At 45.5% G+C, this 17,139-nt stretch overlaps 1 protein-coding gene across 3 annotated transcripts in view; it reads right to left on the minus strand.

Annotated features, from left to right (window-relative positions):
- Window positions 1-10,862: 10,862 nt before the first annotated feature.
- Window positions 10,863-17,139, minus strand: part of herpud2 (HERPUD family member 2) — a 79,569-nt gene continuing 73,292 nt past the window's right edge. For all 3 annotated transcript variants that reach the window (XM_072466862.1, XM_072466863.1, XM_072466864.1), the window contains one exon: window positions 10,863-12,788. In XM_072466862.1, coding sequence (XP_072322963.1) covers window positions 12,612-12,788 — 177 coding nt within the window. In that variant the 3' untranslated portion in view covers window positions 10,863-12,611. The remainder of the gene's footprint in view (window positions 12,789-17,139) is intronic.

Here is a 17,139-nt window from a genome sequence, read left to right on the forward strand (position 1 = left end):
ATATACCAAAAAATCCAATCAGATCAAGGATCCACTTTTCTGTCAAAGTTATTCAGGGAAGTTCTGGATAGTTTAGGAGTAAAACAATTAAAATCAACTGTGTATCACCCAGAATCACAGGCAGCATTAGAAAGGTGGCATCAAACGCTAAAGACCATGTCGAGGGCTCATGGTCAGGATTATCCAGGGGATTGGGATGAAGGAATTCCATTTGTATTATTTGCAATTAACGATGCACCTAATGAATCAACTAAATTCAGTTCATTCAAATTGACTTTTGGTCATGGGGTAAGAGGACCACTTAAATTATCAAAGCAAAATTGGTGAGTCAGCAGTCGGATCCTCAATTGTTGGACTCTGTGTCAAATTCTAGGGAGTGATTAACGGGTGAGTTGGCTACAAAACATTTAAAATTGTCATAGCATGTGATGAAAAAAGAGATGGATAAGAAATCAAAAATTGGTAACTTTGTTAGGTGGGGAGAAAGCATTGTTACCAGTGGCAGGTGAGCCATTAAAAGCAAGATTTAGTGGAGCTTATCAAATCGAAAGGGAATCGAGTGAGATTAATTATTTGATCAGAACGCTAGACAGAAGGAAAACTCACAGAGTGTCATGTTAATGTGCTCAAAAGGTATTTTGATAGAGAAGGAAAGGAGGAGGAGGTGTAAGTCATTATAACTCGGGGAGAAAAGATAAAATCCAGATGATTCTGAATTTGGCATTCCTCAAATTAGATTGGACAATGAGGTGGTGGTAAGAAATTAGGATAAATTATTAAGTTACCTTCTGGAGGATATTCAAAGTGACCTGAAAGAGTTATTCCAGTCACATAGAAATATATGGGAATAAATTAGGAAGTACAAAAGTAATTCTACCTGATGTAGGTGTAGGAAATGTTATTCCAATTAAGCAACATCCATAAAGACTCAATCCACTAAAGTTAGCACAGGTACAAAAGGAGATTGAAAACATGCTTAAAGATGATATCATCAAAGTGAGTTGCAGCGATTGGAGCTCACCTATTGTGATGGTACCAAAAGCAGATGAAACGCAATGATTGCGTGACTATAGAAATCAATGTAGTTACGAAGCCAGATTTGTATCCTATTCTTCGTTTGGAAGACTGTGTTTAAAAGGTGGGATATGCAAATTTTATTACCAAACTTGACTTACTGAAAGGATACTAACAAGTACCTTTATCAGACAGGGCAAAGGAGATTTTGGCTTTTGTGACACCAAATAGTCTGTATCAATTTAAAGTTATGTCATTTGAAATGAAGAATGCACCAGCAGCATTCCAAAGATTAACCAACAAGGTCATTTCTGGACTAAACAATTCTGCCGGGTACATTGATGATTTGGTGCTGTTCAGTCAAGCATGGAAGGATAATTTGGAACATTTAACGGAATTATTCAATCGACTGCAGGAAGATGGATTGGTGGTAAACTTGTCTAAAAGTGAATTTGCGAAAGGTCCAGTCACATACTTAGGCCATACAATGGGATATGATCAGATGGCTCCACAGAATGTGAAAACGAAAGCTATTGGAGAATTCCCAATACCGTCAATGAGAAGAGATGTTCTGATATTTCTGGGCATGAGTGGCTTCTACCGAAACTTCAAACAAATTTCAGCAGTGTGGTTGCTCCACTAACTGAACTTCTGAAAAAGCACAAGAAATTTCAGTGGACCTGAGAATGTCAGGAGGCATTTGACAATCTGAAAACGATGTTAACCATTGTTCCAGTGTTGACAATGCCGAATTATGCCAAGTAATTTAAGATGGCAATTGATGTGAGTGATGAGGGCGTTGGTGCTGAACTGTTTCAGGAAGATGACAAAAAATCGATCGGCCTGTTGGTTATGTTTCTCAAACTAAATTATCATAAAAACAAATATTTGATCATCCTGAAGGAGACAGTGAGCTTTGGTATTGGCGTTGCAATATTTTGACATTTCTGTTGCTAACAATTCATTTGAGATCATTGTTATATGGACAATAATCCATGAAATCTTTTGGAAATGTTTAAGGATTGAAATACAAGACTGCTTAGATGGAACAAAAACAGAAAATACTGGACAATCTCAGCAGGTCCGACAGCCTCTGTGGAGAGAGAAGGGAGCTAATGTTTCGAGTCTGGATAACTCTTTGCCAAGGCTGGGGAGAACTGGAAATGGGGTCAGATTTATACTGTTGTGGGAGAGTGGGTCTGGAGCGGGAGCCAGTGATAGGTGGAGATTGACAAAGATGTCATGGACAGAAAGACATAAGGAATGTAAATGGCGGTGATTAAGGCTAAGAAGGGGCTGATAGTGGAACATAAGGAGATTAGAATGTGTGAATGGCAGAACAAAGGTGGGCAGTGTGTCAGAGGACAACTAGGAACAGGGAACATTTGGCCCCAATGGGGTGGGGAGGAGGGGACAATGGTGAGGGAAGAACGGATTGATGGAAGAAATTAAAATGAATTGATAGAAATAATAATGGTGTGAAGGTAGACTAAAGAGTTCACAGTCTGACGCTGTTGAACTCAACGTTAAGTCCGGAAGGCTGTAACGTGCCTAATCGGAAGATGAGGTGCTGCTCCTCCAGTCTGCTCTGGGCTTCACTGGAACATTACAGCAGGTCAAGAATGGATATGTGGACACGAGAGCAGGACGGGGAGTTGAAATGGCAGTGACAGGAAGGTCTGGGTCCTGCTTGCGGACGGACCGGGGGGTGTTCTGCAAAGCGGTCCCCCAGTCTATGTTTAGTCTCTCCTTAGTAGAGTAGATCACACTGGGAGCAGTGAATGCAATAGACCAGATTGAAGGTGCGCGTGAAGCTCTGCCTCACTTGGAAAGAGTGTTCACGCCCTTGGATGGTGAGCAGGGAGGAGGTAAAGGGGCAGGTGTTACACCTTCTGCGATTGCATGGGAAGGTGCCGTGGGAAGAGGGTGAGGTGTTGCGGGGATGGAGGAGTCGTCCAGGGTATCCCGGAGGGAGCGTTCCCTGCAGAATGCTGTCAGAGGGAGTGAACGGAAGATGTGTTTGGTGGAGTTGTGAGAACTGCCAGAGAATGTGAAGGCTGGTGGGTGAAAAATGAGGACACGGGAGATACTTGGTTATGGGAGGGAGAGGAAGGGGTGAGTGCAGAGGTGTGGGAGGTGGGTGGGACACGGTTGGAGCCCTGTCGACCAGAGTGGGTGGGAAACCACGATTAAGGAAGAATGAAGACATGTCCCGAGCACCATTTTGGAAAGTGGCATCATCGGAACAGATGTGACAGAGGTGAAGGAACTGGGAGAATGGGATGGAGTCCTTGCAGGATGTGGGGTGTGAAAAGCTGTAGTCAAGGTATCTGTGGAAGTCAGTGGGTTTGTAATGGATACCAGTGTACAGTCTACCCTAGATGTGGCAATAGAGAGGTCAAGGAAGAGAAGGGAAGTGTTGGAGACGCACTGTGTGAAGGTGACAGGGGGGTGGGAATTGGAAGGGAAATTAATAAATTTTCCCAGGTCGAGACGGGAGCATGAAGCGGCACCAAAACAGTCAACAATGTACCGATAAAAGATTGTGGGATGGGGCCGGAGCAGGACTGGAACAAGGAATGTTCCACATACACCATAATGAGACAGACAGAACTGGGACCCAGACGGATATCCATAGATACACCTTTGGTTTGGAAAAAGTGAGAATTTCCAGCATTTTCTGTTTTTGTTTCATATTCCAGCATCTGCTGTAATTTACTGATTAGATGGGAGTTTATTGGACAATAATAATAAAAATCGCTTATTGTCACAAGTAGGCTTCAATGAAGTTACTGTGAAAAGCCCCTAGTCGCCACATTCCGGCGCCTGTTCGGGGAGGCAGGTACGGGAATTGAACCCGCGCTGCTTGAACCTTGTTTTGCATTACAAGCCAGCTGTTTGGCCCACTGTGCTAAACCAGCCCCTTACCATTTAACTTAAAAATTATACATGTTGCAGAAAGAGAAAACGTAATTGCAGATGTTTTATCACGATTTTGATATGTGAGAATTGAACATTCGAAGTTGGAAAAGACTGAAATGTACTGTGCTCATGTCTAAATTTACATTCCTAAAAGTAAGATATGTATCTCATAGAGTATCAGTGGTCTTTAGTAATAAGTAATGTTTAGAGTTGAAAAGCTTTGGAAAATGAAGCTATCTTTTCATATTGCTGGTTAATTTTGTTGAAGGGGCAGGTGTGGTGAATGTAGGAATCTCAGGTATACATTGTTTTATCTGTATCGGGTGCAGTATTGGTTAAAAGCCTGGCTTAGTGTGTGCATATATCTGCTGCAGTAAAGTTTTTAAAAATCCTGGTTTAAAAGACAAACACCCTGACTACTGAACAGGTAATTAGGGCATCATAAAAATGAAATCATCCTTATTTCAAACCATGCTTATGTGTCAGAAGACAAACCAAATGGGATTTTTGTTATGATTTCTTGGAAATAGATAATTATAGACAAATGGGCGGGGTTCTCCATTCCACCGCACCCATTTACCAGTGCGTTCTCCACCCCCCCCCCCCCCCCCCCCCCAAACCACCCTCCAGCAGTGGGATCCTCCACCCCGGCAGCTGACCAATGAGGTTTTCCATTCTGGACCCCCCCATGCCATCGGGAAATCGGCGGGTGTCAGTACGCTGCCGGCACAGCGGAAGATCCCGCAGCACGGTAGCATTGTGGATAGCACAATTGATTCACAGCGCCAGGGTCCCAGGTTCGATTCCGGCTTGGGTCACTGTCTGTGCGGAGTCTGCACGTTCTCCCAGTGTCTGCGTGGGTTTCCTCCGGGTGCTCCGGTTTCCTCCCACAGTCCAAAGATGTGCAGGTTAGGTGGATTGGCCATGATAAATTGGCCTTAGTGTCCTAAATTGCCCTTAGTGTTGGGTGGGGTTACTGGGTTACGGGGATAGGGTGGAGGTGTGGGCTTGGGTAGGGTGCTCTTTCAAAAGAGCCGGTGCAGACTCGATGGGCCGAATGGCCTCCTTCTGCACTGTAAATTCTATGTTTCTATGATGGAGAATCCAGCCCGTTGAATTTAAACCTTTTTTTAAAGAAATTTAGAGTACCTAATTCATTTTTTCCAATTAAGGGGCAATTTAGCGCGGCCAATCCACCTACCCTGCACATCTTTGGGTTGTGGGGGCGAAACCCACACAAACACGGGGAGAATGTGCAAACTCCACACGGACAGTGACCCGGGGCCGGGATCGAACCTGGGACCTCGGCGCCATGAGGCAACAGGGCTAGCCCACTGCACCACCGTGCTGCCCCCTGTTGAGTTCAAGCCTAAGCAATCGGGTCATGGGATTTGAGTTGGATAAGAATGATGTAAATAGTGGGAGGAACTAGTGGACGAAGCAGTCAGGTTTTGAGTCAGTCAGTTTAGATTTGGCTGTGAGCTTCTGGAAAGAGTTGTCAAGTTAACCACTGGTTTGACAGAGACACAAATCTACAGGCTGTTTCCTGAAGGTCTCTCTCTCTCGACAGCTCATTCCTGTGGTTGCTAACTGTATTTAAAAGTGGGTTTTTGAAACTGAGTCTGCAGCCGCCACGCCGAGTTCCCGATGGATGAGACCACACGCGACCGACACCGTTGGGAACTCGGCCGGTCGGGGGCGGAGCATCGGAGGTTCGGGCCTCAGGCAACGTCCTGAGGCAGTCGATGCGGTATGTGGCGTACTCTGTGAGTATGGCGCTTTGGACGGGAAGGAGCATCGTGAAAGAGGCGCCGCCCCCGATTTGGTTGGGAACTAGGATTCTCCGGCCGATCGCCGAACATCATTTTGGCGTCGGCGATTGGAGAATCCAACCCCTAGTTTAAAAGACAGCTAGTCTTTTTGGCTACAAAGGAGCAATTAAACATCGTAAATGTTTGGGCTAATGGACCTTTATTCATATTAAGGGGGTTCCTGGGGAATAGAAATTAGAGACTTTGTGTTCAGCTTAGCAAGATGTAGTTAATGGGAGGAGCTAGGGCTGAAGAATTCAGGTTTGAGGGTTTCAGTTCAGTGAAAGATATGACTGGGGACAGGACGGGAGCAATTTCTCAGACTGGCAGTTTAAATACTTTGAGACAGGCAAGAATTTGCAAGCTGGGTTCTGAACGATATCACTTTCTCAAAGAGGGGTATCCAAGACATTTCTTTACAACTATTCCTGGGTTGGCTAACCGCATTTAAAATAGGATTTTGACCTGAGGTGGGTTTTGCTTGAGTGGAGATAATGATAGCAATTAGGATTGATTCATTGTATTGTCAAGTATAGTTTAACTGGTAACTGTAAGCTATTTCCTTTGGAGGTTGTTAGTAATGCAGCGCTTTTCAATATATCATATCCCTATTTGTGCATGGAGTCACTCCTCGGCCAAAATGTAGCAGGAGTTTAACATGGATAAGTGTGAGGTTACGCATTTTGGTCGGAAAAATGGGAAGGCAATCTATTTAAAGGGGGAGAGATTTTGGGGTGCTCCATTGCAGAGGGATCTGGGGGTTCTCGTTCATGAGTCACAGAAAACGAGCATGCAGGTACAGCAGATAATAAAGAAAGCAAAAGGAATGTTGGCATTTTTAGCTAATGTAATAGAGTACAAAGGTGAGGAAGTGTTGTTGCAACTATACAAGGCATTGCTGAGAGCATTGCTGAGACCACACCTGGAGTATTGTGCAGTTTTGGTCCCCTTATTGGAAGAAAGATGTAGCGGCACTGGAGGCAGTTCAGAGGACGTTCACGAGGTTGATTCCTGAAATGAGGGTTTTGTCGTATGAGAAGAGATTGACCAGTTTAAGTCTATACTCTCTAGAGTTTAGAAGAATGAGGGCAGATCTAATTGAGGTATACAAGATGCTGAAAGGTATGAATAAAGTTGACGTGGAGCGGATGCTTCCTCTGTGGGGCATTCTAAAATGACAGGTCATATAAGGGACAGCAAATATAAAACAGATGAGGAGAAACTACTTCTCGTAAAGGGTCATGAATCTGTTACCTCAAGTGAGGTGGATGCTGGGACAGTGAGTAAGTTTAAGGGGGAGTGAAGACAGATTTTTAATTGGTAATGGGTTGAAGGGTTATGGAGAATGAGCAGGACGGTGGAGTTAAAGCCAGGATGAGTACAGCCATGATCGTATTGAACGGTGGAGCGGGATTGAGAGGCTAAATTGCCGAATCCTGCTCCTAGTTCATGTGTTCTAAGAAAGAACTATTGTCTAATTCCACCTCTTGGTCTATAATCCTGGAGGTACCAGCACCTCAAGCACAAATCTGGTGTTCTCGATTAATAAGGGGATCAGATGTTGTGGGGCGAAGGCAGGAGAATTGGGATGAAGAACGTATCAGCCATGATCGAATGGCGGAGCAGACCCGATGGGCCGAATGGCCTAATTCTGCTCCTATATCTTATGGTCTTATGCACAGGCAGCTGAAATGGCAGATGATTTTGAATTAGTTCACAAAGCAAAGTCTGGTTTTCAACATCAATTTCAATCTGTGAAGGATAGAAACTGGGGGAATGAGAAATCCACAGATAATCAATGCAAAGAAGATTATTTGGAGACATTAAGGTGAGTTTGCCTTAGGTTAAAAAAGGAAACCTACAATAGTGGAAGAGAGAAAAGAAAACATAAATGCTTTCATTGTAATAATGTTGGACACGTGAAGTTGCAGTGTTGGTGTCTAAAGTATTCAGTAGACAGATTCATTAAAACAGGATAAGCCAATGCGGGGGGGGGGGGGGGGGGGGACCATGGTTCCATTGGAAGAGGTGCAACAGAGTGTACAGCCTGGTGGATAAACAGGTGTCAGAACTTTTTAATTTGTGAGGTTAAGGTTTAATTGTGTGCACAAGATGGAATATGTAGGGAACAAGTCAACCTTTAATGGTGAGAGACGAGATGTGTAGTTCAGAAGGAATATTGCCAGCAAAGGTGGTAACGTGTGGAATTCGTGGTGAGAGGTGTAGTGTGCCATTATGCAAGGTTGGAGAATCCGGTGAAAAGTGGTGGTAGGATTAATAGAGAAATTAACTTTTTCAGGGGTACAATTTATACTGGGTAACGACATAGCTGGGTCACAGGTGGGATGATGCTTATTGTGGTTGAAAAGCCAGTGGAAAGTCAAACAACCGAGGTGTTGCAAGAAGCAAATCCTTTTTTTCTTTAAATTTAAAGTACCCAATTCTTTTTTTTCCAATAAAGGGGCAATTTAGTGTGGACAATCCACCTACCCTGAACAACTTTGGGTTGTGGGGGTGAGACCCACGCAGGCATGAGGAGAATGTGAAAACACCTCATGGTCAGTGACCCGGGATTAAACCCGGATCCTCGGCGTCGTGAGGCAGCAGTGCCAACCACTGCGCCGCCCTAAGGAACATATCCTGGGGTGTTTCCTGATTGTGTGGTGGCAGGATCACAAGGCCACAGGTTGAGACAGGAGGAAGAAAACTAGAGTACAGATAGTGAGGCTGTGGTTCAGTTACCAGAAATAATCTTTGACCAGATGTTTGTTAAAGAAAAGAGCAGGTGGTTGTTGACGTGGATATCTTTAGTTCAAGAAAGTTGGCAGAATTACAGCAAAAAGATTAAGAGATAAAGCAAGTGTATCAGAAAGCATATGCAGAAATAGAATCTGAGTGTTTGATGGATTATTACATTAGAAATAATGTATTAATGCATATTCAAGCAGATGTGCAAACGTACATTGTGGAATTACTGGTGGGTTATAGAAAGAGGTTTTGCAGGTAGCACGAGGTTCCAGTAGGTGTGAGGAAAACGCAAGCAAAAGTACAAAACCTTTTTATATTGCCCTAGACTGTATAAGGATAAAGTTGAATTTTGCTGTGCATGTCACATGTCAGGTAATAGGGAAAACTCAAGCAGTAATCAAACCAGCACGTTTAATACCAATTCCAACATTTAAGGAACCTCTTATTGGATCCTGATTGATATTTATTGTCACATGTACCGATCCTAATCAGGAATTGATTATGTGGGACCTCTGCCTAAAATGAAAGTGGCATCAATATTTGTTGACCATAATGGATTTGTTTACTAGATTCACGGAAGCTATTCCATTACATAATATTACGGGTTGTAGAGGAGTTAACTACTTTCTTTTAAACCCAATATAGACTACCAAAAGAAACCCAATCAGATCAGGCCTCCAATTTTATGTCGAATTATTCAAGAAAGTTATGGATAGCTTAGGAATAAAGCAATTTAACTCAACTGCATATCAACCAGAATCGCAAGGAGCGTTAGAAAAATGGCATCAAACTTTAAAGACCATCTTGAGGTCCTATAGTCAGGATTATCCAGAGGATTGGGATAAAGGAATTCCATTTGTACTATTTTCAATTAGAGATGCACCTTATAAGTCAACTAAATTCAGTCCATTCAAATTGATTTTTGGTCATGGGGTAAAATGACCACTTAACTCGATCAAAGAAACTGGTGAGTCAGCATTCAGACACTACATTCTGTCAATGTGACCATCTGTCAAATCTTCGGGGGAGATTAACTAGGGCTGATGAATTGGTTAGAAAACATTTAGAATAGTCACAGCATGTGATTAAAAAAAGAGACAGTTAAGAAATCAAAAATTGGTAGATTTGTTCGTGGGGAGAAAGTATTATTATTACCAATGGCAGGTGAACCATTAAAAGCAAGATTTAGTGGGTCTTATCAAATTGAAAGGAAATTGAGTGAGGTGAATTATTTGATAAGAATGCCAGTTGGAAGGAAATCAAACAGTGTATGTCATGTAAATATGCTGAAAAGATATTTTGAGAGAGAAGAGGGTGGAGTTAGTCACTGTAACTCAGGGAGAAGAGAAATCCAGGTTATTCTGAATTTGACATTGCTCAAATTAAATTGGACAATAAGGAAGTGACAAGAAATTGGGATAAATCGAGGTACCTTCCAGAGGAAAATCAAAGTTATCTCAAAGAATTATAACAGTCACATAGGGATATATGGGAACAAATTAGGAAGTACAAAAGTAATTATACCTGATGTAGGTGTAGGAAATGTTATTCCAATTAAGCAACATCCATAAAGACTCAATCCACTAAAGTTAGCACAGGTACAAAAGGAGATTGAAAGCATGCTTAAGGATGATATCATTGAAGTGAGTTGCAGCGATTGGAGCTCACCTATTGTGATGGTACCAAAACCCCATGGAACGCAACGATTGTGTGTGGCCTATAGAAAAAGCAACGCAGTTATAAAGTCAGATTTTTATCTTATTCCTCGTTTGGAAGACTGTGTTGAAAAGGTTTGAGTGAAGAATGCACCAGAAACATTCCAAAGATAACCACCAAGGTAATTACCGGACTAAACAATTGTGCAGTGCACATTTTAAATTTGGTGGTGTTCAGTGAAATGTGGAAGGAGCATTTGAATTATTTAAAAGAATTGTTTGATCGGCTACAAGAGGCTGGATTGATGGTAAACTTGGCTAAAAGTGAATTTTTGCAAACTCAATTCACATTCCTAGGCCATACCATTGGACATGGTGAGATGGCTCCACAGGATGTGAAAACAAAAGCTATTGGGGAGTTTCCAATACCAGAGAAAAGTTCTGAGATTTCAGGGCATTTGTTTTTTTTCTGGAAATTCCTATCAAATTTTAGCAGTGTGCTAGCTACACTGAAGAACGTATATGAAATTCGGTGGATTTCAAAATGCCAGAAGGCGTTCGACAATCTGAAAACTGTTGTTAGCCATCGCAACAGTGTTGGCGACACCTAATCATGTCAAGCAGTTGAAGGTGGCAATTGTGTGAGTGATGTAGGCATTGGTGCCCTCCTGTTGCAGGAAGATAACAAAAGAATAGAACAAGAGGCATTAAATTTGGTATTGGCATTGCAACATCGAGATTTATGTTATTAGTAATTCAGCAGAGACAATCGTACATACGGATCATAATCCCCCAACTTTCCTGAAGAAATTTCAAGATCGAAACACCAGGTTATTTTGATGGAGTTTGTTACAACCGTTCAATTTAAAAATTATTAGTGTGGGTGGGAGAGAAAAAGTCAGTGCGGATGTTTTATCCCGAGTATCAAAGAGACTACTGGGAATATTGGGTGTAAATACTCTGGAGTATATTTTATGTTAATGCATGCTTTTAAATTCTTTGTAATGATTGATAAGGTAGAACCAATAAGAAATGGCTGAGAAATCAAATTAAAAATAGTCTTTTGAATTAAGACTTTTTTTTTTAAAAGAGAGAACGTTTTAAGAAATGGGGTAAGTTAAAATTGAAATACCAAAGTAAAACGGAGTTGATTAGAGGCAGGTGCCTGGGGAAATGAAGGTGTGAATTTGCCTATCAGCAGTCTGCACTGTAAATTCTATGAAAACTAGCATTTTACATCTGTGATTAGAGAAAACAATGGGGCTATAGAGGTGTAACTTCCAAGTGGAGAGATAAGGAAATGGACACGTATCTGCCATAAGCCAACTCCACGGGATGAATATCAATGGGAAAGAAATAGTATAACTGCATAACCCTAACTAAGGAAGATGGGGGGGGGGGAAGAGAGGGCGAAACAACTAACATCAGAACTGCATCAAGTGCGGATATAGGCTCTCGAAGGAAGCAGCCATTTTACGCCTTCGCTGAACCTGAAGACTATTCCCCAGACGTGGCCACCTTAAACGTCTTGTGGTAATTATTTGCTGGATATAGCTCATAAATGTAATTAAAATTCAATGTTGTTTGGGGAAAGGGGAGTTTGAGAGTTCAGGAAAAAGTAGGTTTGGGGACCAAGAGATAGTTTAATATAAAATGATGTGTGTATATTGATCAGTATACTTAAATGTCAACCTGCTTGTAGTGTGTTTTGGTCTTTCTTTTAAGTTAATAAACATTCTTTATGAATTGTTCACACAACAACTGGACTGTCCCTCACTGGGTTGGACACTGTTCCTCACATCCTACCAGGTAAACACATACACCACCACGATTGGGTATTCCAAGTTACGCTTGTGTGTTTTGGGAAGCCTTGTATTTAACATCAGCATTGTTAGTAACACTGCAGTGCACAGAGTATGATCACGGTATGCTCCTGCAGCCCGTGGCCGTGGTCTGCCGTGCGCGGCTGCTGTGTGTCAGGAACAGGAGATCTTTTTTACAGCAGTATGAAAAAAACATTGTGAAAGCAAATGGTTTCCTCACTTCTCCGGGTTCAGACAGCAAGGCCAGTCCAGTTCACTTAGCTCTTTGTACGTTTTATTGCCAGCACCCAGTTGCTCCAAAAATCCCAGCTAGTGGCAATTACAACAAAACCATGGAAGACGGGTAACTTTTATTATATTTTATCTTTGCTAATGTAAAGCAGGGAAAATGAAACTGAGGAAAGCACGCATTTCCCACTTGCTGCTCTCCAGAATTTGCGTGCAATAAAAGAAGTGAAACTCAAATGTATGTCATGATCAGGAGAAAGGCTTTTAACATTGTGGAAAATCGCGGAGACAGATGGCAATGCAATAAAGGGTTAAGTACACTCCCACACTTCAGTCTTGTTTTTTTTTAGTAAATGCCACTCAAATATACAGCTGTGGTGAGCAGTCAGATGAAAAGTCTACTGCTTCTGCTAGTTGCCAACTTGAGGAGGGCCTTCAGGGATGAGTGAGGTGAAGAAGGTGGTGATGAATGACCATGCGGAAGCCATGAAACCAGGTGGCTCCGTCCCGGCTGTGCTTTCCGTGGTATCATCCCCACTGTCGCCACTTTCACCGCTTTCGCCACTGTCGTCATCCATTAACCGTTCCTAAAAATACAAATTAGATCCCATTACAATCAGCGCAGCTGTGTGCGCATCTCAACACTGCTGATCCAAGCCACCATTCAGTCTTGGGGTGTTCAATGGAGCATCTATGCATCCTCTGTGCCACCCAAGGCAAAAGTGTTGTTAGAAATTGATTAATAGCACTGCTGCAATTTGTGGTATCGACAGGACATAGAAATAATAGAGAGAGAGCCAGCTGCAGAGGTATCATGGAGATTTCTTTCCCAACATTGGGGCTGATCTCGGAGTTAATTCTGTGAATACCTATTATACCTGTGCTGTACTTGTTAAGAATAGCTTTCTTAAAAAAAGAACAGCCTTGTTTTGACCCCATAAAGTCCGGCCTCTTTCCCCCTTCTTTGAACGTTTTAATCAGACTGTCAAAGACTGAATCAGCTTCTCCATGCCGTGGTGACCATTTGGTTGAAAGAGCTATGCCCAAAATATATAAATGCAAGAGTTAAGATTTTGAAGACATTTTTAAATGCTTATTGAGATCTCTCCATTAAGCAGCACCTTGCACTCATCCTAATTTACCCAGAGGATTTACGCTTGTTCTTGTGTATCTGAGGAGAAGGCAGAGCAATGGCCCGAGAGCCATGTTTTGTGGATTACGACCCAGCCAAGTTACTGGCCCCATCTTCCTGTCTTCATTGTGTTTTCTTTATTTTGTATGTTTTAATTTGCTCACTTTTGCTTTGGCAGCAGCAACTGCTCCAGGCACATCTTCAGTTTCTTTTCTTGCTCCATCACCATTCCCTTTGGCCCTGGAAGCTTAACTCATCTGTCAGCCTCTTCTTTTTTAAAAAAATATGTTTATTCAAAATTTTTCAATAGATTTTTACAAAACACTCCAGAAAGGAAAGAAAATATACAAAAGAGAAATAAAAAGGGCATCACGCCAACACACAAAGCAACTTAAACCTCTAACCATTAAACTATCTAACAAACTAAGAACAAAAATGGGGCAACGCCCCTTACAATAATCAAAACAAGAACCACCCCCCCCCCCGGGTTGCTGCTGCTATTGACCTCCACCTAACGTTCCGCGAGAAAGTCTAGGAACTGTTGCCACCGCCTGGAGAACCCCTGCACAGACCCTCTCAAGGCAAACTTTATCTTCTCCAGCCTGAGAAACCCCGCCATGTCATTGATCCCAGCCTCCACACTTGGGGGCTTCGCGTCCCTCCACATTAGCAAGATCCTTCTCCGGGCTACCAAAGAGGCAAAGGCCAGAACTCCGGCCTCTTTCGGCTCCTGCACTCCCGGCTCATCTGATATCCCGAATATTGCTATCCCCCAGCCCGGCTTTACCCGAGTATCCAAGCCGCTGGACATAACCCTTGCGAAGCCCTTCCAGAACCCCTCAAGCGCCGGACACGCCCAGAACATATGGGCATGATTTGCTGGGCTCCCCGAACACCTCACACACCTGTCCTCCACCCCAAAGAACTTGCACATCCTCGCCCCAGTCATATGCGCCCCGTGTACCACTTTGAACTGGATCAGGCTGAGTCTGGCGCAAGACGAGGAGGAGTTAACCATCCGCCCACAGGCCCTCATCCAGCTCCTCACCTAGCTCCTCCCCCCACTTGCCCTTCAGCTCTTCCACCGAGGCTTCCGCCGCCTCCTGCAGCTCCTGGTAAATCGCCGAGACCTTGCCCTCTCCGACCCACACACCCAAAATTACTCTGTCCTGAATCCTCCATGCAGGCAGCAGCAGAAATTCCCCTACCTGCCTCCTCACAAACGCCCTAACCTGCATATACCTGAAGGCATTTCCCGGGGGTAACCCAAATTTCTCCTCCAGCGCCCTCAGACTGGCAAAAGTCCCGTCAATAAATTGGTCCCCCATCCTTTAATTCCCGGCCGATGCCAGCTTAGGAATCTGCCATCCATCCTGCCCGGTGCAAACCTATGGTTGTTCCGTATCGGGGACCAGATTGAGGCCCCCACCTCCCCCCGTGCCGCCTCCACTGCCCCCAGATCCTCAGTGTCGCCGCCACCACCGGGCTTGTGGTGTACCGCGTCGGTGGTAGCGGCAACGGTGCTGTCACCAGCGCCCCAAGGCTAGTACCCACACATGATGCCGCCTCTGGTCTTTTCCACGCCAACCCTCTCCCTCCATTACCCATTTCCGGATCATTGCCACATTAGCTGCCCAGTAGTAACTACACAGATTCGGTAGCGCCAGCCCCAGCCCCGACTGTGCTCCAAAAACAGTCTCTTGACCCTCGGGATCTTACTTACCCATACGAACCCCATAATGCTCTTGCTCACTCGCTTAAAAAAGGCCTTGGGGATGAGGATGGGCAGGCACTGGAACACGAACAAGAACAAGAACCTTGGGAGGACCGTCATCTTAACGGACTGCACTCTACCCGCCAGGGAGAGTGGCAACACGTCCCATCTCCTAAAGTCCTCCTCCATCTGGTCTACCAACCGCGCCAAGTTGTGCTTGTGCAGGACCCCCCCAACTCCTGGCCACCTGGATACCCAAATGCCAGAAACTCCTCTCCACCGTCTTGAGCGGCAGCTCCTCCAGCCTCCTCTCCTGGCCCCTTGCATGCACCACAAAGAGCTCACTCTTCCCAACATTAAGCTTGTATCCTGAGAAGCCTCCAAACTCCCTAAGGGTCTGCATGACCTCTGCCATTCCCTCCACTGGATCTGCAATATACAAATGCAGGTCATCTGCATATAACGAGACCCGATGCTCCTCCCCTCCCCGGACCAACCCCCTCCAGTTTCTAGACTCCATTAGTGCCATGGCCAGCAGCTCAATTGCCAGGGCAAACAGCAGGGGAGACAGGGGGCACCCCTGTCTCGTCCCACGGTACAGCCTAAAGTACTCTGACCGCCGATTCATCGATACGCTCGCCACCGGGCCCTGGTATAACAATTTGACCCACCCAATGAACCCCTCCCCGAACCCAAACCTGCCCAGTACTTCCCATAGGTACTCCCACTCCACCCGGTCAAAGGCCTTCTCCGCGTCCACTGCCGCCACTTCCGCCTCCCCCCCCTCCGAGGGCATCATAATCACATTCAGGAGCCTCTGCACGTTTGCATTCAACTGCCTGCCCTTCACAAACCCCGTCTGATCCTCGTTTATCACTCCCAGAATACAATCCTCAATCCTAGTGGCCAGGACCTTCGCCAAAAACTCGGCATCCACATTAAGGAGCGAGATCGTCCTATACGAGCCACACTGCAGCGGGTCCTTGTCCCACTTGAGGATCAGCGAGATCAGCGCCCGAGACAGTCGGGGGGGAATCCCTTCCTCCTTCGCCGGTTAAAGGTTCTCACCAACAACGGACCCAACAGTTCCACAAATTTCCTGTAAAATTTGACCGGGAACCCATCCGGCCCCGGAGCCTTGTCCGCCTGCATACTCCCCAACCCCTTAATCAGCTCCTCCATCCCGATCGGGGCCCCCAAGCCTTCAACCTGCCCCTCCTCCACTCTCAGGAACCTCAATTGGCCCCCACCCTCCGGCCGACTAGCCATCTTCTTTCTTAGGCCAGCCACGAGCCCACGCCTCCCACACTCTCCAGCCCCCCCAGCGGGGGCCCCCTGCCCTGACTCTCCCCCTCTTATCTCCAGCTCCCCTTCGGTCAGTACAGCAGCAACCCCCACCCCCCCACTCTCTCCCCCCCCCCCCCCCCCCCACCCCTCCCGGCTAGGCAATTGCCTAGCCCCCTTGCTCCCCCCACTGCACTCCCGTAAGTCAGCTGACTCCTGCTGACCCCGGCCGCTCCCGCCTCTGATCCCCTGTTTGAATTCCCCCTTGGAGTCCCCCCCCCCCCCCCCCGTCCTCTCCACCTACGAGCCGGTGCGGACTCCCATCTGGTACCGCGCCCCGCGTCGGGCCACGCCCCCCTTCTTTAGCGCAGGAAAAAGCCCGCGTTTCTGCCTGGGCCGGCCCCACCCCTGTGGCGCAGCTCCCTTCTCCTGCAGCCTCTCCGCAATTCCCAACGGCCCAGGGCCTCCTGCCCCCCCTCCCCTCTTTAGACGCGGGCAGCAGCCCCTCCAAAACAATACACATGCCCAGAAAACACACACATCAGATCAAATCGCCCCTCTCACTCCCCAGCTTCCCCATAACCTGCCGCAAACCATTAGTTCGAGTCCAGCTTTCTATTTTGCATGAAGGTCCACGCCTCGTCCGGCTCATCAAAATAGTGGTGTCGGTCCTGAAAAGTGACCCACAGCCGCACTGGCTGCAACAGCCCAAATTTCACCCCCTTTCGATGGAGAACCGCCTTGGCCCAGCTGAATCCTGCCCTCTTCTTGGCCAGCTCTGCACTCCAGTCCTGATAGATGCGGATTT

Source organism: Scyliorhinus torazame, chromosome 11 (assembly GCF_047496885.1).
Source record: "Scyliorhinus torazame isolate Kashiwa2021f chromosome 11, sScyTor2.1, whole genome shotgun sequence".
NCBI lineage: Eukaryota > Metazoa > Chordata > Chondrichthyes > Carcharhiniformes > Scyliorhinidae > Scyliorhinus > Scyliorhinus torazame.